This window comes from Ceratotherium simum, chromosome 39 (assembly GCF_057802395.1).
Source record: "Ceratotherium simum simum isolate JZ-2026a chromosome 39, ASM5780239v1, whole genome shotgun sequence".
Lineage (NCBI taxonomy): Eukaryota > Metazoa > Chordata > Mammalia > Perissodactyla > Rhinocerotidae > Ceratotherium > Ceratotherium simum.
Window position 1 is genome coordinate 11,741,398 of NC_141938.1, and position 27,000 is coordinate 11,768,397.

General features: G+C 55.9%; 2 protein-coding genes and 1 pseudogene across 2 annotated transcripts; 2 read left to right on the forward strand and 1 right to left on the reverse strand.

The window, feature by feature from the left end:
* Positions 1–261: 261 nt before the first annotated feature.
* Positions 262–3,486, reverse strand: TNFSF9 (TNF superfamily member 9). Its single transcript, XM_014795934.2, has 3 exons — positions 3,089–3,486; positions 2,444–2,474; positions 262–1,397 (listed from the first exon to the last, which is right to left on the reverse strand). The coding sequence occupies exons 1-3, from the start codon at positions 3,356–3,358 to the stop codon at positions 919–921; spliced, it is 780 nt and encodes a 259-aa protein (XP_014651420.1). The 5' UTR covers positions 3,359–3,486; the 3' UTR covers positions 262–918.
* A 6,212-nt stretch (positions 3,487–9,698) lies between these two features.
* LOC147912187 (phospholipid phosphatase 3-like) lies at positions 9,699–17,890 on the forward strand (annotated as a pseudogene).
* Positions 17,891–20,200: 2,310 nt separating this feature from the next.
* On the forward strand, positions 20,201–25,147 carry TUBB4A (tubulin beta 4A class IVa). Its single transcript, XM_004441243.3, has 4 exons — positions 20,201–20,331; positions 20,857–20,965; positions 21,057–21,167; positions 23,504–25,147. The coding sequence occupies exons 1-4, from the start codon at positions 20,275–20,277 to the stop codon at positions 24,559–24,561; spliced, it is 1,335 nt and encodes a 444-aa protein (XP_004441300.1). The 5' UTR covers positions 20,201–20,274; the 3' UTR covers positions 24,562–25,147.
* The last annotated feature ends 1,853 nt before the right edge of the window (positions 25,148–27,000 follow it).

Consider the following 27,000-nt stretch of genomic DNA (forward strand, 5'->3'; position numbering starts at 1 on the left):
ACAACTTGATGTAGCATTTGCCGATTCCCATAGTGTAAATACTCACCGTGGCCAATTGTAAGTGACCAGCGTGATGTCACTGAACACAAGTTGGCAAGTAATGTCCTGCAGAACGGGATTATGCAGTATTTCCACCACCAGATACAACAAAGGTAAATAACAAATGGGAATAATAAAATCCATAAGGCACAGGGTAGTTAGAAAGTCTTGAGATAACTCACATTGTCTGGCATAGAGTAAATAGTCAACACAGAATAGTCATTAAGTTTATAAATATTTTATTATCCAGTACCTTGCACTATCTCATGCTCTCCCATCTGGCAAAGCCACATGGGGTCACATACTTCATAGTGTCAAGCCAGTGTACTTGACTGTCAGTTTGGCAAAAGCTGGGGGTTTTGTCTCTCTTGTACACGGCTGTGTCCCCAACACCTAAAACAGTGCCTGGTACACAGTAGCTGCTCAGTAAAAGTTGCCTGAATGAATGAAGCTCACACAGCATAGAGCTACACGGACCCCCAAAAGTTCACCCCATGAATCCCATAGGGGGTCTGGCGATGAGTCTTTATTTCTCATATATTAACATAAATAAGGATTTTGGGGGGAGGAGGTCTGATTTGTTTGCTGATGTTTCTCTAGCCCTGCACAGTGCCTGGCATGTGGCAGAAGCTCAATAAATATAATTGAAGGAGTTAATATAAAGTACAGTCTGAGCTGAGGCTCAGAATAAATACCAAGAGTTTGCCCAGTAGCGGGGGTGATAAAGTGATCTGGAGAGTCCTCGAGGAGGCGGTGAGCAGCAGGGACCCCTGCCCAGCCCGGTGAGGTAGACTAGCTGGGCCCCATCTCCAGGGGCCGCAACCAAGGCAGGCAGGCAGGATTCAGTCTCCGTCCAGGGGGTGGCATCCAGGCTCGGCGTCACGTGGGCAGCGGAAAGGGGAGTCCAGCGGGGACTTTGGTGGCCACGCGGAAGAGGCCCAAGACCGTGTTGGTCTGTGCAAGCTGCCAGGCAGGGTGTGCCCCGGGCCCCGGGCGCAGGTGGACGCCCAGGCGCTGGCCGGCGCCCAGGTGCAACAGACTGCCTCGGAAACCAACCACCCGCGAGTCCGGGGCCTCCTCGGAGGAGGGAGGTGAAAAGGCAGGTGGCAGGTCCAAAGTCATGGCCAGGGCGGCAGCCCCAGTGCTCAGTGGCTGCAGGCGCAGGTCAATGGAGACGGAGCCAGAGCCGGCAGCGGCCACCACACGCCGCAGTTCGACGCGCAAGAAGACGTAATAGACGCCGGCCTCGGCCACCACCAGCTCTCGCGCCTTCTCATCGTAGCTCAGGCCAGGTGCCAGGGACACGCCTGCCACGCCTGGGTGGCTGAACCAGGGCAGGGGCCCTTCCGTCAGCTGCACTGTGGAAGGGAGAGAGGGTGCACTGAGCATGGCCGGCGGAGCTTTGAGCCAAGGTGGGGAGGGGTCTCTGGGGGAGGGCAGAGGTTCCCAGGGGGAGGTGGGCCTAGGGGAGGAACAGAGGGGATAGAAGGGAGGAAGGGCTTCCGAGGGAGGGGAAGACTGTCAGGAAGAGGGAGGGTGGGGAGAGGAGGGGACTCTGAGACGGGAGACTCTGAGGATCCAGGAAAGCAGAGGGGACACCAAGCAAAAGGAGGAGATGCAATGACGCCATGCAGAAGGGGGGAGGGGAGTCTCACGGGAGAGGGGCTTGGGGAGGGGGCAAGGGGACTCCTAGGGATGGAAGGAAGAAAGGGGTTTGGAGAGGGAGGTGTGGGGATGAGGGACTCGGAGAGGGAGGGGAGTGGAGGGAGGCAGGGCGGGGAGGGGACAGAGGGAGGGTCAGGGAGGAGGAAGGATTGGAAAACAAGGGGACTTTGAGGTGGGGAGGGAAGAGGGGAGACTGAGAAAGGAAAAGGGGCAGGAGGAGGGGTGCGAGTAGGGAGGAGGGAACTCCCAGGAGAAGGGAGGGCGGGGAGGAGGTCTCGGTAAGAGAGAGAGGAACGGGGAGGGGGAGGGGGACGGAAGTGTCCGGAAGGGAGAGGGGTAGAGGGGAGGGGAACAAGTGGAGGGAAGGGGGGAGGGGTGGCGAGGAGAGTCTCAGGAAGGGGGAGGGGAATGGAGTTAGGAGGAGGGACTCTGAAAGAGGGGAGGTGAGAAGGGATGGCGAGGAGGGTCCGGATCTCCCGGGGCCCAACGGGAGAGACAAGCCCAGGCTGGGATCTGTGGGATCAAGCCCCAGCCCTGAGAGGGTGGGGGCCTGAGGTGGGCACAGACGGGGGTCAGAGGAGGAGGACATCCAGAGAGGCTCAGGGTTCAAAGAGGAGAGGGGACAGCTTTCAGAGAGGGAGGGGAAAGGGTCAGATCGGGGGCCTCCCTCTCCTGGGACCTCTCCTTAGCCCTCCCACCCCCAACCCCAAGCCGGCGGAGAACGGCTCAGGACACTCACCATCTTGGGCCACCAGCTGCGCGAACACGCCCTGCGAAGGGAGGAAAGGCAAAAAGTTGGTGGATGCTCCCTCCTTCCGCGCCCGCAGCCCCCTGGAAAGTGGGGTCCCCGGGGTCTGCACAGGCCTTGAACCTACGCTCCCCTCCCCCCCAGCTCCAAAAGAACCCACAAACACACATGCACACCCGAAGTTGGTGGTTCAACCTGCCCCAACCCGTGCTGTCTGCAAGGACTGAACTCAGAGGATCCAGGAGGCACCAGAGGAGAGATTCCCTCCAGGGGCCCTTGGAACAAGGAAGTCTTGGGAGGGAAAGGGGAGCCCCCAGGGGTCCGGGAGAAAACCGGGGTTCTCCGGGAGGTAGGAAAGAAAGTGAGAGTCCCCTCAATGGTTCGGAGAAGTGCCCCTCCGGCTCCGCAATGGAGAAAGGGTTCCCCTCTGAGGCCCGGGACGCACATGGGGTTTCACGGGAGTGTGGGATGAGAAGGGGCGCCCCTCGAAGTCCTGGATAAAGAAGGGGAGCCCTCGCGGGTTCCTCCGTTCCCGGTCCGGGGTGCAGAAGGGGTCCCCCTGGGATGTGGGATGGAGAAAGGGTCCCAGAGCGGGGTAGGGGTCTCCCCCGGGGCCCAGGTCGGGGCGCATCTCACCTGCGGCGAGTCGGGGAGGCGAGCGCTGGCGTCGGGCGGCAGCTCGGGAACCTCGGGGAGTCTCGAGCTGGGCGCGGGGCCCGGGCTGGGGCCGGCCAAGGCGGGAGCCCCGGGCACAACCCAGGCGCGGATCACGCAGGCGGCGCAGGCGCCGGCGAACAGCAGCAGCGCGGCGCTCAGCGCCCACGGCAGCGGGTGGCAGCCGCGCCCGGGGGACGCGGGCGGCCTCTGGGCCTCTGGGTCCGGGTTGGCGTCGGTGCTAGAGCGCATGGCGGGAGGCGAGGGGCTGGAGCCGGAGCCGAGCGTGCCGCGCTTTATAGCAAATCCGGAAGCCCGGCTTTCCGGGGCGGAGCTGGTGGGGATCCCGGCGCCCCGCCTGGTAGGTTCCCGCGCGCCCGCCCAGCCCCCTCTCCGAACTCTCCCCAACTTTCTCTTCTCCGGATTTCTCCATGTCTCCGTCTCCTTTCCCTCTCTCGCCCTCCACGCTCTCCCCCACTGCTTCATCTTTCTCCCCCGTAGTTACCTCTGTCTCCCCGGTTCTCTCTCTCTCCGCCTCTGTGTCCCTTTGGGTGCCCCTTTGCAATTCCGTGTCTCTCCTCTTCTCTGTGCGTCTCTCGCTCTGTCTCTGTCTCTGTTGATTGTCTCTGCCTTGGGAGGCAGGGGATCTTTCTCTCTCTCTGCCTCATTGCTTCTGTGTCTCCGTGTCTCTGACTTGCTCTGTCTCTGACTCTCCCTGTCTCTGTCTCTCTGTCTCTCCCTGTCCATCTATGTGTCTGACTCTCACTTTCTGAGTCTCTGTGTCTCTCTTTGTTTCTTTCCCCTCTTTGTCAGTCCCTAGCCCCCTATCACTGGGGCTCCCACTTCTGCAGAGGGGTCGGAGGACAGACCCATTCTCCTCTGGAGCATCAGCCCCCCGGCGGAACCCTGAGTGTCATGCTCAGCCCTCCCCCTACCCTCCCCCACCTTCCCAGGACCCCTGGGCCTTCCCAGGCCTGCCCCCACCCACCCACCTAGACACTTCCCGTCAGGAGCCCCCTGTGGACCCCACAAGCAGAAGGCTGGAGAGTCCAGGTGGAGAAATTCCCCTCCTAGGAAAGGGCCAGTCTTGAGTGAGACAAAGGAAACTTAAATTTCCCGTCCCTCGCCCGTCGTGGAGGCGGGGGCGGGGAGGAGAAGCAGCAGAGAAGCGGCCAAAACTCGGCCCCAAAAGAGGAAGCAACCCCAGACCAAGAGATGGGCGGCCCTGGAAAAGTCCTGGGCTCCGGCAGAAGTCCTGCTCTGCCCAGACCAGCCGGGTGGATACTGGTCAACAGCCTGACCCTCTCCAGGCCTCATGTTCCCTATGGAAAACAGGAGGGTGGGCTGGGCGGTTGATGTCAGCCCTCCGCCCAGGAAATGTGGGGGAATTTTGATTCAACTGAAAAAGTATCGGATGCCGGCCCTGTGCTTGCTCACGTATTGGGCCTCGCCGGGGGAATTACCGGGAGAAAGCAATGATGACACCGGTTCGAGCTGATGCACAGGTGCTAAATGCTTCCGTTATAGATGGGTTTATCAAGTGTGAGGCCCAAGCCAGCATCGCCTGGGGACTTGTTCGCTATGCAAATTCTAGCACCTTAAACTAGACCTATTGACAGCGATCAGTGTTTGAATGAGCCCTCCAGAAGATTCTGACGCTCGCCCAAGTTGGAGAACCCACTGCATCATACCAAGGTTATTCCTTTGCACCTGCTGTCCCTCTGCCTGGAATATTCTTTCCCCAGACTGGCGGCCGGTGGACACCTTCTTGCCATTCACGTCTCTGTTTCGACTGCCCTTCTCGATAAACATGATGCATTGAGCACTAGCCTCCACTTTCGCTGTCTCCTGAAACCGCACTGCAGCGACAGTAAAGCCATGGTTTTAAAACCTAAACCAAAATTGGGAGCCAGCAGGGCAGAAAGCCAATGAGAACTTCCCTAGCAGAATCCCACCACCACCACCAGCCCACAAAGGCTCGGGTCCTGGCGACCTCCACCAGCTCTGAAGGCGAGTGCAGTGGGTGGCAGCTAAAATAGAAGAGTTGTCCGAAAGAAATTGCCCAAAAGAGACACCAGCTTCTCTTCCCATTAGGGTGGAAAGGCAGCTGTTTGCTTTTGTTATTTTTTCCTCCAGAGAGCGGAAACGGCAGAGTGTCTGATCAGGGGAACCCAGTCGAGAGTGCAAAGCAGGAGTGTTAAACAAAACTGTGAACTCGAATGCAGGAGCTGAAACTTCCTCACCTCCTCCCTCATCCTCACTCAGCATCCAGGACCCAGAAGATGGGGTGGTGAACGACCCCTCTCTGAGGACTCGGACCAAGCAGGAAGAAAGGTGTAAAGACGCTGAGGCCGAAAGACCCTCCCCTGATATTATCGCCCTGCCAAGCAGCTCACAGGCCACCCGCCAATCTGTTTCTTATTAAGCCCTACCCCACAGTAGGTGACAGCCAAAAAGACAAAAGAACAAAAAGAATAAAAATGAAAGTGTCCCTCCCTTGGGCCCTGGTCACCCCATCAAATTTCATTACTAATAGTTTCCACCATCTGAAATATTCTTGTTCATTTGTTTACTTGCTTATAATTATTTTCCTCCACGAAATTATCTCTGAAGAGGAGCTTCTTGGTCTTGTTGCCATTCTACCTCCAGAGCCTAGAAAATCGCAGGCCTCAATAATATTTATTGATGAATGAATGAATGAATGAAATCTAGCATAACAGTTAGCAGCATGGGCCCCAGATGTCAGCAAACTACAGTCCTTGAACCAGGAATTTTTTCTTTGGTTGGTTTTGGCTTTAAGTGGCTGGAAAAAGTCAAAAGAAGAATATTTCACGGCTTGTGCAAATTACATGAAATTTCCGTTTCAGTGTCCATAAATAAAGTTTTATTGGCACACAGCCATGCTCGTTCATTGACACATACAAGACTATAGCAGAGTTGAGTACTTGCGACAGAGACTGTCTGGCCTACAAAGCCTAAAATATTTCCTCTCTCTGGTCCCGTTCAGAAAAAAAAAATTTGCTGCCCCTGTTCTAGAATCTTGAATTTCAGCTCTCATATTTCTTTCTGTGTGATCTTGGGTGAGCTGTTTCACCTCTCTGAGGTTCATTTTTCACATTTGTTCAAAGGGAATAATAGTTGATGGCGAAGAGTGGTTGAGAGCTTGCTGTGAGCAGTGCCAGGCATGTAGTGAATGCTTAGTAAAGGTGAGTTGGCATTATTATGATCACTGAATCTTTTCTACATCCCTGGGACACCATCACCCCCAAAATGTGGATGCAGAAACCGAGACTCCAAAAGTTGAGGTCACTGAGACTAGGGACTGCTCTGAACTCCTCTCTCCACCAAGAGGCTTGGCAGAGTTCTCTACACCCCCTCTACGGAGGGGAAACAAGGCCTGGCAGCCTGGGGAAGGCTCAGGCCGCAGCCAGGGAGCGCCATGACGTGCTGCTGTGGTCGGCACATATGAGCCAGGCAGCCCCACCCACCATGAAGCTCTCAGCATCATGCTTCTAGCGCCCCACGTTCCGTGGAGTCACACCTCTGTGCTCAGCTGTCTCCCCAAGGTGAGCGTGGGTTGAATCCTCACCCACCCCGTCACAGGGCTCAAGGGAGGGATGGGCAGGAAGCTGTTGGAGGGGAGAGCACCCCTTTTCCCCTCTGAGGCCCAGGGAACAGGCACCTTCTCCAGGAGGTATGCCTTGATTTTTTTCTAGCCAAACTCAGCTCTTTCTCTCTGGGGTCGTGACTGCCCCCCATCCCATATGTGGCCTCCCCCAGTGTCAACCCTTAGCTGGCCTGGATGCTCTGGCTCCCCCAGGGCAGAGGCTAGCATGACAGAGAACATTAGTGATGTTTGCTGAGTAAGTGCACAAAAGAGAGAGCCAGCGAGGGACCAAATGGGGGTGTGTGAACCGAGAAAAGAAGAAAAAAAGGGAAGGAAAGAATTGAGGGAGGTTGGTCTTGAGCCGTGGGAGGGTTAACACGGGTCAAAGAAGGAAAGAGAAACAGAGAGGGGGAATCGTGTCGTCCAAGTTAGGCAAGTCTCTGGAAAGTTGGGTCCAGAGTCTCTCCTCGGCCCTAGAGAGGCCAGGAAAAATCACGCCAGCACCTAAGTGTGTGCACCTCTTGTGCAGGATTGTGTAAATGCAGCAAGGCATGGTGGGGATGCAGAGCAATTAAGCTTTGTGGAGTTGGCGTGCATACTCGGCTACTCTGTGTTGTGCATTTCCAAAGGGATGTTGTGTTTTCAGCGATGAGGACGGGGGGGTCCATGTGTGCACAGGTGTGTTTCCAGTTGAGGAACAGCCTTAGCACAAGATCCATAGCTGGCTTCAAATCCCAGCTCTGCCTCTTGCTAGCTGTATGATCTTTTTTTTTTTTTTTTAAAGAGTCATCTTCTGGGGCTTGCCCGGTGGGGTAGTGGTTAAGTGCGCGCGCTCCGCTGCTGGCGGCCTGCCTTCAGATCCCGGGCGCGCACCGATACACCGCTTGTCAGGCCATGCTGTGGTGGCGTCCCACATAAAGTAGAGGAAGATGGGCACGGATGTCAGCCCAGGGCCAGTCTTCCTCGGCAAAAAGAGGAGGATTGGCATGGATGTTAGCTCAGGGCTGATCTTCCTCACAAAAATAAATAAATAAATAAATAAATAAATAAATAAATAAATAAATAAATAAATAAATAAATAAATAGTCATCTTCTTTTTTGAGAAAGATTGGCCCTGCGCTAACATCTGTTGCCAATCTTCCTCTTTTTTTTTTTTTCCTCCCCAAAGCCCCAGTACATAGTTGTGCATCACAGCTGTAGAGTTGTAGCTCTTCTACATGGGACGCTGCCTCAGCGTGGCTTGATGAGCAGTGAGTATGTCCGTGCCCAGGATCCAAACCGGCGAACCCCGGGGCACCGAAGCGGAATATGCTAACTTAACTGCTATGCCACCGGGCCTGCCCCGCTAGTTGTATGATCTTGAGCAAATGCTTTCCCGTCTGTGCCTCAGTTTCCCCATCTGTGAAGTATGCCTAACATTAGTGACCAAGTCGTAGGATCACAGGGAGAATAGGGAGCCAGAACAGCACCTGGCATACAGCAGGTGCTGTATGTAGGGTTATCCGTCCTTGCTGCCAGTGTGGTGTGACAGTATGACAGTCTGGTGTCCCCGTTTGACCGTACGCAGGGGTCAATCTTGTGAACGGACCACCAGTGTTCCAAAACTAGCGTGGACATCTGGGCAAAAAGATAGCCGGGCAGGAATGTCTTGCCAAAGTGTTCAGAAAGAAAACAGCCAGAACAGTCATAGAAAGAGAAATAGTCAGATGATTGCTCGTAGAATCAGTTCAGTGATCAGCCATGGAATAGGTTGAGTCATCTCTTTGGGGCTCGATAGAGATCTTCAAGAGCTAAGAAAACAAAGTGAGATGCAGGATGCTACGCATAGAATGCGGGTTTTGTTTCACAGCAGAGATATATCTGTACAGCACATTTGCAGAAGATATATAAACAACTGGGGGGTTCAGCGGTGAGAGAATGTAGCCCTTTCACTATGTATGTTTTTTGCCCACTTGCATTTTCCGTGTGTTACTGTTTTGCATTGTTTTGGTTTTTTGATGTCAGGCACAGAATCGTGGTCAGGTGTGCAGACATAAAGAAAGAAACCAGTGGCCTGAGCTGGGTGGAAGAAGGGAAAATTTAGCACCAGTGACATCAAAGGCAGGAAATGGCGTTTCCCTGCTAAGGGGCAGTGGAAGGACACAGGAATGGGGAAGACCCAAGCAGACCAGGGCGGGGCTCCGGGGACACCTCGGAGGGGCCAGAGCCTAAAAAGTCAACTCATTCTGCTGGGAAGCAAGCCAGCCTGCCCCCGGGAAGGAAGTCCCAGCAGGTTTACCACCTGGAAGGGACTCTCCAGCTCGCCCAGGGAGGGAGCCACCAGACAGACACGGGGGTACAAAAGAGACCCCCCGCATACACAACCACACAAACTGAGACAGACACACACACACTCTCACTCTCACACCCACACACACAGACACATACCTGGACACATAATCACAGAAACACAAGGTCAGCCACCAAAACTAGCCACAGGCACACACGAGGACACACTTCTGGCCGTGGTCACCCATACCCACTAACACAGGAACGGCTTCAAAGAGACTCCAACGCCCTGGGATATGCAATCAGAGACACACAATATCAGACACCCAGAGACCACCCAAGGCACACGTGTCACACTCCGATGCAGGCAGACCTGGAGAGACTCACAAGGCACTTGAAACAAAGACACAAAGTACAAGGGAACACAACCAAAGGAACCCAGGCCCCATCCTTCAAATCGCCCAAGATCCACCACCCCCTAGAGGGGACCCAGGCTCTCCTTGGGTGGGGGGGGCCTGTCCCTCCCTCCCTCGAGGAACGTCTGGGTCCCTTTTGTTGGCAGCGGCACTGGAGTAGGCCGCGGGCGCCCCCTGGTGGGCCAGGCGCCACAGTCCAGGGCTGGAAGGAGTCGGGGGATGGGAGTCTAGGCTGAATGGAGGAAAAGGTGCTTCCAGGTTTTCGGCCTCAAATGCAAAAGACGGAGAGGAAGGAGCGTGGCGACGATGGAGCGGGGAGAAGGGAGGTCGGAGCCGGATCAGGCAGGGCCTTGGACGCGGGAACAGAGCCAGGGGGGCAGGAGTGGAACGAAAGACCCTCACCCGCCCCCACTCCATGCAGCTCCGCGTCCCCGCCGCGCCGGCGCTGCTCCAGGGACCGCGGAAGATGCAGGGAGCGGCGAGGTGGATTCCCATTAGCCCGCGCCCGGCGGGGCGGGACGACGGCTAACCCAGAGGGAAGGGTCCCCGCCCACCCAGCCATGGCTTTCAGCCAGAAAATGACCACCAGGGAATCTCCCAAGATCTGGAATGCCCAGCACAGAGACCACTGGCCCAGGAGGAGTATCACCAACTCCGACGTGACCTTGACCCGCGGGACCCTGAGAAAGGTAGGCCTGCCCCCTCCAGAGCTGACCCCAGCCTCCCAAACCCTGCCCCTTCCCCTGCCATCAGCTTCCCAGGCATTGCCCACTCCCCAGTCCCGCCCACTTCCCCGTTATTCTCTCTAGGCCCCGCCCACTCCCCTGCCATCAGCCACCCAGGCTTTGCCCACTCCCCAGTCCCGCCCACTTCCCTGTCATTCTCCCTAGGCTCCTCCCACTCCCCAGCCATCAACCTCCCAGGCCTTGCCCACTCCCCAGTCCCGTCCACTTCCCCGTCATTATCCCTAGGCCACGCCCACTCCCAGCCATCAGCCACCCAGGCTTTGCCCACTGCCTAGCCCCGCCTACTTTCCTGTCATTCTCCCCGGGCCACGCCCACTGTCTGGCTCAGCCTCCCAGGCCTTGCCCACTCCCCCGTCCTGCCCACTTCCCCGTCAGTCTCCCCAGCCCCGCCCACCTCCCCAGCCATCAGCCTGCCAGGCCCTGCCCCACCCACTTTCCTTCCTTCTTAGTCCAGCACCACCCTCTCCCCAGGCTCCGCCCTTCTATTGTCTCCTATCTAAAATCCTCGCCCCTTCCCTGGGTTTCACCTTTCCAGAACCCTGTGCCCCTTTCCCAGTCCAAGCCTTCGGACCATCCCCATCCCTAGTCTGACTTCTCCGGGGACTTCACGGCCTGCGGGTCTCTGGCCATTTTGTCTTATTCCATTAGGCCCCGCCCCTTTTGTCCCGCCCTCCCTTCTTCCACGCCCCACCCACACTATCAAGACCCTACCCCAAAGCCGTCAAGTCCCTGGTGTGAGATGGGGGCCCCTGGCTAACGGAGCTAGAGAGGCCTCACTTTCCCCGGCCCCTCCCATCCTCGGAAAGGCCCCGCCCCTTGGCCGTCTAAGTACCGCCCTGCAACGGGACCCTGCCCACCTGGGTCTTCACCATCCAGGCCCCCCTCTCCCCACCCGGGCGCCACCCGGCTCTGGAGCTCTAATCCCAGTCCGTCCACCCTGTCACCCCCCACAGTCAATAAACTTACCACACGCGGTCTTGGCCTTTCCCGAGCTGGCGATGCAGTACCTGTGGCTGTGGCCCGGGTAACTGTGCAGGACACCCCTGCTGCATCCGCTGCCGCGCTCCTGGACCGCCAAGAGGTTGGTGGCTTTGGACATATTCTGTCTGCTGCTGGGTGAGATGCCCCCACCAGCCTTGAGCCCCCCATCCTGCACCCAAGGGGCCGTGGAGGGGTCCATCTGCCTGTCTGTCTTTATCCGAGGGTCGCTAGACTGGAGGCTGGCTTCTGCCCTGGTGTGTGTCCTTGTGTCATGTGTCTTCACATCCGTGTGTTCATCGGCATATTTCCGGGGTGTCTGGGTCAATGTGTGTCTGTGTGAATGGGGCCACGAGTGTGACTTTTGTGCACTTACCTGTCTTCCTGGGTCTGGGTGCTGAGGTCCACATCTGGCTGTGCATCTTTTTCTTTTTCCTCAGACTTTCAGATGACTTTATTTTCTGCCTTCAACCATTTCTTTTCAGTCTTTCATATAATTTTATTTACAATGTGTCTTTTTGAGTTGTGTGTCTGGTCTGTTGTGTGTCTGTAGGGGGGGAGGGTGCCTTGTATTGTGTATCTCTGTGTATGTTGGACTGTGTGTATGTTGTATGTGAGAGTCTGGATCTATCCGTGTGTCTGTGTTGTATTTATATCCATGTGAATGTATGATTCCGTGTGTGTGCGCTTGTACATGTGTGTGTGCACCCACGTGTGCATTTGGGTCTATATTTATGTCTAGCTATGTCTGTACTGGGGTCTGAGTGTAGAGCGTATCTGTGTGTATCTGACTCTGTGTGTGTGTGTGTCTTTGGGTCTCTGTGTTGCGTTGTTGTGTTGTGTGTTGTATTGGCTCGGGGCAAGTGTGTTGATTGTGGGTGACTCCTATGCATGCACTTAGTCTACAGGCACCTGTGACTATGCGTTTAGGTTGGGGGTGTATCCGATGGTATATGTGTAGCTGGGTGTGTGTCTGGGTCTATATGGGCCTCTGTGTATTGTGGGTATATTGTTGCATTGTGTCTGTGTGTGTATATCTGAATCTGTGTGTCTGGGGCAGACTGTGTGGTTGTATTGTGTAATTGTGTATATCAGAATCTGTGTGTCTGTGTGTCTGTGTATCTGTGTCGCCTGAGATTTCCTGGGGTCTAGATGCGTGACTGGCATATGCCAGACCCCTCACAACTTCCCAGTGGGCAGAGCCAGTGACTGAAGCCCCCTCACTGGGGAGGGGAGGCCAGGCTGGGACACAAATATTGTCTTTCCAGCCCAGGAAGGGAGTTGGGGGCTGTGGGAGGCTGGGTTCCAGCTGCCTAGCTCCACCAGACTTCAGTGAGTGACAGAATGACAGGGTCAAGAGAGGGTTGGGAGGCCTAGGGTAGGCTTTTAGGTGGGTGAGCCTGACAGAGAGCCTGGCACCTGCTGGAGACAGGCCCCCCTGCCCTGCCTGACTTGAGGATGGTGGTGTCTGGTGAGGGGCCCCGGACTCTGCTCACGCAGAACATTCATACCAGTATCTCGCAGCTCAGTCAGCTACAGGGCCATAGACATAGGCATGAACACACACACAGATCCCAGAAACAACCAGACACACACACACAAGCACAACCACCCATCCATGGACACACATGCATAATCTCACACACCATACACACACAAAGATCACAGACAAAAACCCACACATCCATACAAACACCTATTCACACCACATATACACATGGTGCATGATATGTGCACACACCAAGACACACACCTGCATTCGTGTACATCCCCAAGAACACAAGTGCACATACCAGGGCACACCATACACACACACACACACTTCCAAAAACACATGGTGACATACATGCCAAGACACACACACCAAAAAAGACACACAAGAAGAAATCACAGCCAGACTCACAGCTACGTAGAAATACACATACACCAGGAAACATACATGCACAGAGACATACTCATGTAGCAGGTGACATAGACCTAGATATCCATAAGCACATACACACACACATATTATACAGATGCAGACACACAGAGCCACTATCATACACACACACAGACATGCAACAGAACACACACACACACACACAAAGAAAAAGTGAGCCCTCCCACCCTCATCCCCTTATTATCCTAACCCCTTACCCACCTTATTCCCAGGACCCCACCCATGAATGGGTCCCTGGGGCTCTGTTCTCCTCTGGCCTTCTGGCCAGACCATCCTCCCTGCACAGCCTTCCCTCTCTCCCACCCTGTCCAGGCTGTGGAGACAGAGGGAGGACAAACTGCTCAGAAGGCCTAAGGAGAGTAAGCTTCAGGTGACCCGTCCAGTGTCAGTCTTCTCTGACCCTACAGTCAGCATCCCCACCATGCTGAGAGCAGTCTGCCAGCCCCCCACATCCAGGGCTTCTTTTCCGATGACACCACCATCAGATACCCTGGGATGGCCAATTACATCATCGAGGACTCGGCCCTCATCACCATGGGCTTCTTTATCTCCATCTTCACGGTAAGGGCTGGTCACTCTCACCCCGTGCGGTGGTGCCATGCCACGGGCAATCTTCACCCCTTTTCCTGGCAAAGTGGAAGCCCTGCCATTGGAGGCCTAAGGTAGGAAGAAGTACTATCTCTTTTGCTCAAGAAATGGGAAATCTCGCTGCTCGATGGCATAGAAGAACTCCTTTTCTTGAGGAAAATGTAAGGCTCACCCCTGCTTGACATAGACTGGAGGAAACACCCTCCTCTCTGCCTTGGGCACGGAACAGAGGAAGTTCAGCCCCCCCGTGCCCCCCCCCCGTGGACCAGTAAGCCTCATTCTTTTATGCATAAAACAGGAAGCACTCCTGCCCCTTTTCTGGGGAGTTGGGAAAGGCTCCCCCTTTCAAATATGGAGGGAACATCCTACCTCTTTCTCCCAGTGAAAAGGTAAGTCCCACCATTTTCAGGCATTTGGGAGGAAGTCTATTCCTTTTTCCTGGTGTAATGGGAAGTCCCGCCCCTTTCAGATATGGGGCAGGAAATCCTGCCTATGTCTGACATAAACTAGGAAGACATCCTACCTCTTTTCCTGGTATAACAGGAAGTCCCGCCCTGTTAGATATGGGATAGGAAATCCTGCCTATGACATAAACTAGGAAGACATCCTACCTCTTTTCCTGGTATAACAGGAAGTCCCGCCCTGTTAGATATGGGATAGGAAATCCTGCCTATGACATAAACTAAGAGGACATCCTACCTCTTTTCCTGGTATAACAGGAAGTCCCGCCCTGTTAGATATGGGATAGGAAATCCTGCCTATGACGTAAACTAGGAAGACATCCTACCTCTTTTCCTGGTATAACAGGAAGTCCCGCCCTGTTAGATATGGGATAGGAAATCCTGCCTATGACATAAACTAAGAGGACATCCTACCTCTTTTCCTGGTATAACAGGAAGTCCCGCCCTGTTAGATATGGGATAGGAAATCCTGCCTATGACATAAACTAAGAGGACATCCTACCTCTTTTCCTGGTATAACAGGAAGTCGTGCCCTGTTAGATATGGGATAGGAAATCCTGCCTATGACATACACTAGGAAGACATCCCACCTCTTTTCCTGGTATAACAGGAAGTCCCGCCCCTTTAGATATAGGATGGATATCCTGCATATATCTGACATAAAATAAAGGGATGTCCCACCCCGTTTCTTGGTGAAATGGGAGGCTATATCCCTTGCCTTGGTGAAATGGGAAATCCTGCCCATTTCAGGCACAGGATGGGAGAAGTCGCCCATTTCCGTGTGTGTGATGAAATAAGCCCCGTCCTTGTGCACCATTTAGCGGGAAACCACACCGTCCTTTCTACACAAAGCGGGAAATGCAACCAATCTGAGAGGCAGGGTTGGGGATTTCCCACTCTTATCGCCACACACACACGCGCGCGTGCACACACACACCCGCCCTCAGCAGCAATCCCTCCGCCCTCCTATGCGGCCCCACAGATCCGCCTGGGAGAGATGATCCGTGTCCAGGGCCTGCAGCTGAGCTCAATGGCCTTCATGAGCAGAATGTATGTGGCCTTGGTCTACAAGCAGCTGGGCGCCTTCACGTTTGGCGGCATGGCCAGCTCCTCCCTGACCAGCGTTGCCAAGATGACCACAGGTCACCTGCAGCCCCACTTCCTGGCCGTGCGCCTGCCAGACCCGGCCTCCTTCAACTGTGAGAGCAGCGACATCACCAATTACACCTGCACCGGGCACCCTGAAGATGTCCTCGATGCCAGGCTAGCGGGTGGGCGGGAAGGGAGACCCAGGAAGTGTCCCCACCCCAGCCCAACCCCAGCTGATGTCAGCCCAACCCCCGCCCATCCCCCAGGAAATCCTTCTATTCTGAGCACGCCTCCTTCGGGATGTACACATGGTGTATCTGGTGGTAAGTGTTGGCGGGAGGTGGGCCACATACTCAGCAAAACCAGAGAATGCTCCATTGTCCCCCCACCCTCCGCCACCCCATGCTTGGTGCCAGCAGTGCCAGGCACGGCTTCCAGAGAGCTCGTGTGTGTCCCCAGAGTTGGGAAGGCAAGAACGGGGAGGGCCTATCTTCTCTTAAGACTCATTCAGCATCTCTGTCTTGGAACAGCTACTTCCAGAACCCTGTGTCTCCTCCTCCTCGCAGCTGGAGAGAGCCGTGCCAGGCTAGGTCAATGCCCAGCGCTGGGTTCCACCAGGGGCAGGGGGAAGGGAAATCAGACTCAGCCGAGGTGTAGGTCTAAGGTCTGGGCAATGAGGTGGCAGGAGAAACGGGGGAGGGGCCCAGTGGACAAAGAGGGCATAGATTCAGTGGGAGCAGATCGCACACATCAGAGCCAGCCCAGAGCACCCGGGCACCATGGTGGGCAGACACAATGACACAGACAGAGGCCCAGGCCACGGAGCACGTGACAGTCACACGGCTGCCTTCACACCAGCGACATTTTCTTCCTGAAAGATGACCCATTCGACTGCCAACCTTTTTTTTTTTCCTTAAAGACCAAGTAACAAAATAATTACAGCTTCCTGTAGCGATAACAGAGCTGGGCCTTTGAAGCTGGCAAGTAAGGGCTCTATTCCCAGCCCCAACTGTGTGTGACACTGACATATTCAACCTCCTCAGGCCTCCATTTCCTCATCTGTAAAACGGACAGGCAAACAACACCTATGTCCCAGGGTTGTGGTTTCGTGAGTTAAAATATAAACGAGCTGGTACTCTCAAAGCACTTAGGACAAGATCTGGCCTAAAGGTCACTTTTATTAATAACAGGCAAAACCGACTCCCTCCATCCCCTGGGGAGCACTGGGGGCCGGGGTGCATGTCAGCGATGCCCAGAGGCGCACAGATGGGGCGGCAATGTGGCCCCCCGTGTGGCAGACCACACACGGCCAGGAGACAGGCCTTTCCCCTGTTTTGCAGACCCCGGAAAGAGTGGTCAGCTTCGTGAGCAGAATGTTCTGCATCTCGGGGAATTCCCTCGCCTCATGAGTCTTCCTGCCCATCGCTCTCTGAAACACACAACAGCCACTTTCCCACTCTTCCTACACGTATCCAGGAAGTAAATGTAGCCCGGTGTTTAAAATTCAGATTTTTATTTTTTCTGTTTTCTGTTTCAACATCAGCAGCCCAGCCTCTGCGTTTTGAGGGCTCCCTGATGAGGCCGACCTGGTTCGATTGGAGATCTGAGGCTGACAGGAGGTGGGAGCATGTGGCCACAGTGTGAGCCCACACATAGGGTCTCACTTGACGGCTTGGAAACTCGTTCAGCATCTTACCATTCTCCCAACACTAGCATGAAGTTAATAGCATAAAGCTCTCTTACAATGACGGTTTTGGGGACCACAGCCAATACCACCTTTAGAGGCTGAAATCCATCTCCATACAAAACTGGCAAGGTAGAATGTCCTGCCCCACACCCTGGCTGCCCAGGGTCAGACAGGCAGGTGGGTGCAAAAATGCAGCCCCCGGGTGGAGTCCCTCTGGATACAGGCTCCTGGAGTTTCAAGATGCTACCCGCCCGTCCCCCAGCTCTATGTGCAGGCCGGCTCCTGGGGACAGAAAACCCGGCTCTTACGGCCCACCATCCAGCTCCTTTTCTTGTTCCTGGCTCTGTTCACTGGCTACCTCCGGATCTTGGACTGTTGGCACCACCCCTCTGACACGGTCTTTGGATTTGTACAGGGAGCCCTGATGGCTTTCTGGGTGGTAGGTGATGCCAAGGGATGCTTGGGTACCAGGAAGAGTCTGCGTGCCTGGGAGCCATGGGTACACCTGGCACTCTTCACCTGTCAGGTTGGGAGCCCAGGAGAGGCCAGACAAGGGAGGGGGCAGCTATGGGGTGCAGGTGACGTCAGCCCACCCCAAACACCTCCCCCTTCATCCTCAAAGGTTTTCTACATCTCCAGCCTTTCTACATCTCAGGTGATGCCAGGTTCCAGCAGCTCCAGGTGCTAGAAGGCTCCTGCCCCCTGCTCTCCATTCTCTGCCCCCTTCCCCCACTCTAGATTCCTCCCCTGAGGGCCGTCAAGGAGCCTGAGATGCTCTGATGCACAGAAAGATATAGGGTCCCCACCGCAAGGCCCGTACTCTCCGGGGAGCTGTCCCTTCCCAGGCGGGCTAATCCAGGAAGCTCTGCCTCTCTGGAGCTCAGTCCACACCCCAAATCAGCCCTGCTCTAGTGGGGTGACACAGGAAACCCCCTTTCTCCAGGGCTGAGCCCCAAATCAGTCCCTCCCAACAGGGTCACTTGCACTTTTATGTTTTTATGATTCTTGATATATTAGAAAATTAAGAAATTCCAACAGAGCGTCTACGAATTTTTGGTATATGTTAACATGGGTTGGTGGACCTCGTATTTCAATCTGGGCACCTTGTGTTGGGGATCAGTTGTAACAACATTTGCATTGGGTGACAACCTCAAAAGTATAAATCAGGGTTTCTCTACCTTGGCATTACTGATATTGGCACTTGGGGTCGGATCATTCTTTGCTGTGGGGGGCTGTCCTGTGTACTGTGGGACATTGAGCAGCATCCCTGGGCCCCACCCACTGGATGTGAATAAAAGCCCCAAGTTGGGGGCCGGCCTGGGGCGCAAGTGGTTAAGTGCGTGCATTCCGATGCCACGGCCCGGGGTTCGCCGGTTCGCATCCCGGGCGCGCACCGATGCACTGCTTGGCAAGCCATGCTGCGGCAGCGTCCCATACAAAGTGGAGGAAGATGGGCACGGATGTTAGCCCAGGGCCAGTCTTCCTCAGGAAAGAAAAAAAAGAGGAGGATTGGCAGATGTTAGCACAGGGCTGATCGCCTCATTAAAAAAAAAAAAAAAAATCCCCAAGTTGTAATGATCAAAAATGTCTCTAGAAATTTCCAAGTGTCCCCTGAGAGCTGAGAATTCCTGGTTAGGGGGTTCCTAACCCCCAAGAGACCCTGCCTTCCATCATCGTCAGACCCACCGAGGTGCTAGGATGCTGCATACATTTAAAAACACCCCCTTAAATACAGATTTAAATACCTCCTCTTTAGTTGGGGATGGAGAGAGGAAGTAACTCACAGATGCTGGGGGATCCCCTGGGTTTATACCCTCTGGCCCCTCGGGAATTTATTGTGGAGTATAGTGTGAGCTAGAAGTCTAAGTTAATTTTTTTCCCAAGTTATTAATAAGGTTTCTCAGCCCTCAGCACTATTGACATTCAGGGCCAGATAATTCTTGAGGGGGTCGGGGAGCTGTCCTGTGCACTGTAGAATGTTTAGCAACATCGACCCACTAGACGCCAGTAGCACACACACGCACCCCATCCAGGCATGACAACCAAAAATCTCTCCAGATGACACCAAGTGTCCCCTGGGGGGCAGGATCGCCACCCACCCCTCCCCCCACGCCCAGTTGAGAAGCACTGGTTAAAATTCAGAGGCCACTGGCGAATGTGTGGTCCCAGCCATATAGCCGACCTGGCTGACCCCATCCACACCCCACAATACCCCGGAGCCACGGGACTGAGGAGGAGGCTTCCTGGGAGGCAGGAGCGGGAGGCTGCCAGCTGAAGAGATCTGGCCTTCACCTGATGGGCAGCACAGAAAGCCCCTGATCATACCCAGCCCCTGATAATAATTGTAACACTAATATCTCTGCGCAAGGGGGAACTGGGGCCGTCTGAACTGGGCCGCCTCATTGGACCGTTCCAACCGGCTTAAAGGGCAGGCATCCTTGGCTGCCCCATCTTGCAGAAGAGGAAATTCAGCCATAGAGAGACAAAGTGGCCCGTGCAAGGTCACACAGCTAATAAATCCGAAGGGAGGGCGATGACTTGTAATAAATTATAACACTGCAGCTGAGAGGTGGGGATCTGAAGGGAGCAAGGCAGCCCTGAGGGGCCCACTAGGCCCCCAATATGTCATCCAGCCCTTAGTCTTCATTAATCCTTGATGTTCGACCCCAGGCAAGGCTGGAGGTGACCCCCACCTGCTATGGACCCCAAGCCCAACAGAGGCGTCCACAAGCACCCCCGAACATGGAAGGAAAATCGAGGTTTTACTTACGATGCAGCTTCAAGACCAGTCCTCCAGGAACCAACCCTCCACCCCCCACCAGACACACACAACACAGATCGCAACTCCAGAGCCCCCAGCTCGGCCCCTCCAGGAGCCCTCCCAGTTAATGCAAGGGTTCTGGCTAATGAGACCTAAGCGGAATGGGGAGGGAGGCTGCCGACAGAGAAACTGAGGCAGAACCCCCCTGCCGCTTGTTTACCGGGCGCTCTCCCTGCCCCCGCTCAGTCTCTGCAAAGCCCGGGTGGCCAGGCCTGGCTGGGGGCGGGGAGGGGCGGGGAGGGGCGGGGAGGGGGGGATGCTACTGATGGCGCCGGAGGGGCCTCGCCCCCCACGGCCCCGGGTGGGCGCGCATGGGACACTAGCGAGCCCCAGCCTGCGCCCCCGGGGGTCTCCAGGCTGCGGGGGAGGGTGATCCCTCCCCCCACCCCCCGCACCCCGCGTCCGGGGGCGGGACCAGGGGGCGGAGCGGGCCGGTGACCGGCCGTGACGCGAGCCCCGCCCGCTCATATAGAGGCGCCCCGGGGCCGCAGGGACCGTGCTTCGCCGCCGCCGCCGCCCCAGCATCCGCGCCACCGCCGCCGCGTACCCCACCAGCGCCACCGCCATGCGGGAGATCGTGCACCTGCAGGCCGGCCAGTGCGGCAACCAGATCGGGGCCAAGGTGCGCGGGGGACGGGCCCGGGGAGGCGGCCGAGAGGAGCGGAGCAGGGTCCCCGAGCTCAGCAGGGCTCCCCCACCTTGGGCCTTTTGGGAGGACGGGGTCCCCCGGAGGCTGGCACCCCAGGGACGGTGGGGGAGGGGCGCGGGGGCAGGACCAAGCTGGGAACAAAGAGGCCGATGGGGGTGGGGCCCAGCCTTCTGTCCGCTGGCCGCAGCTGGCTTCACAGCTGGCCCTCTGTCCCCTGCACGCGCACAAAGAGACCCCGCCCCTCCCCGCGGCTGCAGCCGGGGGCGCGCTGACACCAGCCCGCTGGGCTGGGGTGGTGACTCGGCTGCACCCCGCCCCCACCTCGCCCTGCTTGCTGCCTCATCCTTGCCTCCCCCCCATGCCTCTAGGTCCCCCATTCACCTTGCTGGGGGGCAGGTGGCAGCTAGGGTGATGGTGGGGGGTCCACGCCCAGGGAGGCAGGGGCAGGCCTGGGTGGGCTCCCCCTCTATCCATCGTTATCACCACCACCCCATCTAGTTTTGGGAGGTGATCAGTGATGAGCATGGCATCGACCCCACGGGCACATATCACGGGGACAGTGATCTGCAGCTGGAGAGAATCAACGTGTACTACAATGAGGCCACAGGTAAGACACAGGGGCGTCTGCAGGGCCGGGAGGGGACAGGCTGCTGGTGCCTGGCGCTCGCCCCAGCTGCCCTCCATCTGCTTCTCTGCAGGAGGAAATTACGTGCCCAGAGCCGTGCTGGTGGACCTGGAGCCGGGCACCATGGACTCCGTCCGCTCCGGCCCCTTCGGCCAGATCTTTCGGCCTGACAACTTTGTGTTCGGTGAGTCATGGGCATGGAGCACAGGCTGGCAAGCCCCCACTTCTAAATCCTCCATGAAAATTCTCCACCCACCATCAGAGACTCAACGGCGGACTATGGGGGCCCACAGCCCCGTGGGGGAGGCGGACAGGGCAGTCAGGGCTGTGATGGGGGACGCACAGGCCACTGTGGGAGCCCAGGGGAGGCATCTGATGAGGGGGGAGGCTTCCTGGAGGAGGCGGCCTTTTAATTTAACCGTATGGACCGAAGCCAGACTGCCCAGATGCATATGCCAGCTCTGCAGCTTCATGCCTGCCACAAATACTTAGTAAGCACCTCCTGCAGACCAGGCCTACTGTATGCCCTGGGGGTACGGCCAAGAACAAAACAGACAAAGCCCTCTGCCCTCCCGGAGCTGACACCCTGGAGAAGGGAGATGGGATGAGAAGATACATAAGGAAAACTCAGCCATTGAGTCAGCTGGGTGACTGCACAGGCTCCTCTGTGCCTCAGTCTCCTCGTGTTTAAAACAGGAATTATAAAAAGACCTACTCTTCAGGGTTGTGAGGGTTAAAGCTCTTAATATGTGTAAAGGACTTAGAATTATGCCTAGCACAGAGGAAAAGGTAAATAAGCACTTGTTGTTTTTATTACCATTATCATTATGAATGTCTACAGCATAAAAGATGAGTAGGATGTGGGCTGACCAAGAGGCATTAAAGGGAGGAAAGGTGTACAAGACAGAGGAAACAGCATATGCACAGACAATGAGCACATTTGCAGGACTCAGATTTAAGGGGCATGCACACTCTGTGAACGTCCTTCTAGGAAACCTTTCCTGGTGCCTCCGAGGTCAGGCTGGCTGATCACCTCTACCTGGCCTCAGGCCCCGGGCTCTACCCTCCCCCACCACCCCAGCATCTCTCCTCCTTGGAGCACGGTAGTTTAGAGTCTGGATTGATGGGACAAGCTGTGTGACCTTGGACAAGTGACTTCCCCTCTCTGTTCTATGGAAAGATGAAGCAAGATAATGATGCTTTTATGTACCTATGATGCACAATAGGTCCTCAGGAAATGGCTGTGGAAATATTAAATGAGGTTGGCCAAAGGACGTAAGGGATTCTAGAATGATCATGAGTGGCTCCAGGCAGGCCAAGAGGTTCTATGGCCTCTGGGAGGCAGGGTGGGGTAGGTGGTGGTCAAAGTGCAGACTCAGGAGCCAGACCGCCTGGTCAAATCCTGTTCTCTCTGAGGAGGTGACATTGAACAGAGACCTGAAGGAAGAGTCAGCCATGTGAGTACCTGGGGGGAGAGCATTCCAGGTAGAGAAAACAGCCTGTGCAAAGGTCCTGGGGCAGGACCAGGCCTGGCTTGTTGGAGGAACAGCAAGGAGGCCTGTGTGGCTGGAGCAGAGTGAGTGAGAGGGAGAGAGGGAGGAGGGGAGGGAACAGAGGGGACAAGGCAGGTCATGCAGGGCCTTGGGGACAATGGGAAGGACTTGGGCTTCTACCCCAAGGAAGGTGGGAGCTCTGGAGGGCTGTGGGCAGAGGAGGGCTGGGCCTGAGTCAAGTGCTCACTGGCACCCTCTGGTGGCTGCATAGGGGAGAACAGACTGTGAGGGTTGAGGGCAGGAGTCCAGGACCAGTCCAGGTAGAGGATGACGGAGCCTGACCAGGATGCAGGTTGAGAGGGAGGAGTGAGAAGAAACGTTACCTGTTCACAAAAATACCAGTCAATATTTTAATACTAATCCTCGTCCTCCTGGAGTTGTGCTCCCCTGTGAGATTACAGATAATAAACATGATTAATAAGACAACACAGATTTGTCAAGGTGACAGAGAAAAATAAAGCAAGGAAGAGGAATAAGAAATGGGGAGGAGTTGCAGTTGTGTATAGGGTGATCAGAGAGAGCCTCACAGAGGGGGACAAGTCCTGAGGGAGGTGCCAGAGGGAGCCTCGTGGGTCTCTGGGGGAAGAGCATTCCAAGCTGAGAGAACAGCCCATGCAAAGGCCCTGGGGCAGGGCCATACCTAGCGTGTTGGAGGAACAGCGAGGAGGCCCATGTGGCTGGAACAGAGGGAGTGAGGGGGAGGGAGGAGGGAAGGCAGAGAGGGGATGGGGGCAGGTCGTGCAGGGCCTGGTGCGCTTTTACTGAAAGATGGGTGTCCTGGGATGATTTTGAGCAAAGGTGGGAAATAATTTGGTTTAGGTTTTACCAGGATCCTTCTGGCTGCTGGGTGGAAGCAGACAGAACAATTAACATTATGCAACTCCTAGGATGGCTGGGGGTGGGGCGGAGGGTGGGCTTTTCCCATAACTGCCTGCCTGTGCCCCCCCCCCCCGCCTTCCCTCTTCAGGCCAGTCTGGAGCCGGCAACAACTGGGCCAAGGGCCACTACACGGAGGGCGCAGAGCTGGTGGACGCCGTCCTGGACGTGGTCCGGAAGGAGGCGGAGAGCTGCGACTGCCTGCAGGGCTTCCAGCTGACCCACTCGCTGGGCGGGGGCACGGGCTCGGGCATGGGCACGCTGCTCATCAGCAAGATCCGGGAGGAGTTCCCAGACAGGATCATGAACACCTTCAGCGTGGTGCCCTCGCCCAAGGTGTCGGACACGGTGGTCGAGCCCTACAACGCCACCCTCTCCGTGCACCAGCTGGTGGAGAACACGGATGAGACCTACTGCATCGACAACGAGGCCCTGTACGACATCTGCTTCCGCACCCTGAAACTCACCACCCCCACCTACGGGGACCTCAACCACCTGGTGTCGGCCACCATGAGCGGGGTCACCACCTGCCTGCGCTTCCCGGGCCAGCTGAACGCCGACCTGCGCAAGCTGGCCGTGAACATGGTCCCCTTCCCTCGCCTGCACTTCTTCATGCCCGGCTTCGCCCCCCTGACCAGCCGGGGCAGCCAGCAGTACCGCGCCCTGACGGTGCCCGAGCTCACCCAGCAGATGTTCGATGCCAAGAACATGATGGCCGCCTGCGACCCCCGCCACGGCCGCTACCTGACGGTGGCCGCCGTGTTCCGCGGCCGCATGTCCATGAAGGAGGTGGACGAGCAGATGCTGAGCGTGCAGAGCAAGAACAGCAGCTACTTCGTGGAGTGGATCCCCAACAACGTGAAGACGGCCGTCTGCGACATCCCGCCCCGCGGCCTGAAGATGGCCGCCACCTTCATCGGCAACAGCACGGCCATCCAGGAGCTGTTCAAGCGCATCTCGGAGCAGTTCACGGCCATGTTCCGGCGCAAGGCCTTCCTGCACTGGTACACGGGCGAGGGCATGGACGAGATGGAGTTCACCGAGGCCGAGAGCAACATGAACGACCTGGTGTCCGAGTACCAGCAGTACCAGGACGCCACGGCCGAGGAGGGCGAGTTCGAGGAGGAGGCCGAGGAGGAGGTGGCCTAGGGCCGTCTGGTTTATTTCATGTCTGCCCCCTGCTAGGCTGCTGACCTCTGACCTCCTAGAGCCCCCCTCCGACCCCATGAACCCCACTTCACCTCTGACCCTCTGACCCTACGACCTTCACTTCCCCTCTGACCCCGGCCAACCTTTCACCCTTGAGCTCTTCCAACTTTGACACCCCCATGAACCCTACTTCACCTCTGACCCCTCAAGCCCCACCTTTAACTCCATGAGCCCTCCTTCACCCCTGACCTCTCCATCACCTTTGGTCTCCCCCACGAACCCCATGGCACCCCCACACTTATAAGCCCTAGTTTACTTTTGACCCCTCCCTCTGATCCTCCCTCACCTCCAAGCTTGCCTCACCTTTGACCCCATGAGCTCCATCTCCCCTCTGACCGCGCCTTCTCTCTGGCTCCCATGAGCCCCGTTTCGTCCTGCTGACCTTGGCTTTCCAGGGGTGGTGGAAGGCTGCTGCTGGGAGAGAAAGAAGCTCTGGCACATGTGGGCAAGAGAGGCCGTGCCCCCAACTCTCCCCTCTCCTCCCCCCACCTCACCCTCAATAAATAAATTAATTGTTGTCCTGCCACGTTTCCACTGAGTGCATTTTTCATCTCCCTGTGGGAGGGCCGGCAAGTGAGGGCTCCTCCCTATGGGTTGGAGGTGGGCGCTGAAGGGACATTTCGTCTGGGGGTGGGGGGAACGGGGCAGAGATTTCAGAGTCAGCCAGACCAAGCCAACTCTCTGGTGTTGAGCAAGCCACTTGCCCTCTCTGAGCCTCGATTTGTTCACCAGGAAAATGGGATCATATGGGATCAGCCGTGATCCCCACACGCCCACCTCAGGGAGGTCTGTGAGGATGTGAGGACAGCTCGTGGGTACAAGGCCTGGCACAGAGTGGGTGCCCAGTGATGGAGCTGCTGTCATTCTCTGAGGGGCATCTTGCAAGTATGGAAAGCAAGAGGGGGGAATCTAGAGAAGGATGCTGGAGAGACGGCAGCCTGGGCTAGCACGTGAGTGGCAGAATAACAGTTGCTAACACGTATGGAGCATTTCAATGGCCTGATACATGCCTCATCTCATGTAACCTCACAGCAACCCTGTAAGGTCTGGGCTTTTATCCCCTTGAGAAGCGAGGTTTAGAAAGACAAAGTGCATCAGTTAGCTTTTGCTGCGTAACAAAGTGTCCCCCAAAAGTGGAGGGGTTTAAAACAACAACAGTTATTTATTTTGCTCCCGAATATGCAACTTGGGCAGGGCTTAGCAGAGCAGCTCGTCTCTGCTCCGCCTGGCATCAGCCAGAGAATCTCAACTGGAGGCTGAGGGATCTGTTTCCAAGGTGGCTCACTCACATGGCTGCCAAGTTGAGGCCAACTGTCAGCTGGGGACTCAGCAGGGGCAGGTAGAATGAGGTTGTCGGTACCTTTCCAGACTCTGCATGGGCTTCCTGGTGACATGGTGGCTGGATTCCCCAAGAGCAAATACCCCGGGAGAGCCAGGCGGAATGTATTGCATTTTCCAGACCTAGCTTCAGAAGTCACTTAGTGTCCCCTGGACTGCTAATTAAGGCAGTCACAAAGGCTTGTGCAGTTTCAAGGGAATGGGATATAGACTTCACCTCATGAAGACAGTGAGGCAAGATTCCAGAAAAGCATGTGGGATGGGAGATATGCTGCGGCCATCTTTGGAAATTACAATTTGCCACACAAGGTCTCTTGCCCACGGCCCCGTGGCTGTTAAGCGGTGAGCTGGGGTTCAAACCCTGACGGTTTAATTCTAGAACTCTGGTTTGACTCTGTCAGCCAGAGTTCAGTGTGGGAACCATTCTGGGCATATTAAACAGAAAGGGATTTAATACAAGGATTTAGGGGCTTACAGTATCATTGGAGGGGTTGAGAGAGTGGGCTGTGGGCCAGTGCTTCTTAAAGTTCAGTGTGCAAAGAATCCCCAGGACTACTTTGTGGAACACAGCTTCCTGGATCCTACCCGAAAATTTTTCACTCAGTAGGTGTGGGGCATGGGACCCAAGACTTTGCATTTTTTTGGTTTGGTTATTTTATTTTATTTTATTTTTTTTTTTTTTTTGCTGAGGAAGATTTGCCCTGAGCTAACAGCTGTTGCCAATCTTCCTCTTTTTGCTTGAAGAAGATGGTCCCTGAGCTAACATCGGTGTCAGTCTTCCTCTACTTTGTATATGGGATGCCGCCACAGCATGGCTTGATGAGCAGGTGTGTAGGTCTGCACCCAGGATCCAAACCCGCGAACCCTGAGCCTCTGAAGCAGAGCACGTGAACTTGACCACTACGCCACTGGGCAGGCCCAGACTTTGCATTTTTAACAAGCTCCCGGGCGATGCTGATGATGCCGCCTATGAGACCATATTTTGAGCAGCCCTGGAATAGGTTGAAATCCCACAGAGCTGAATAAGGGAGCTTCCTCCTC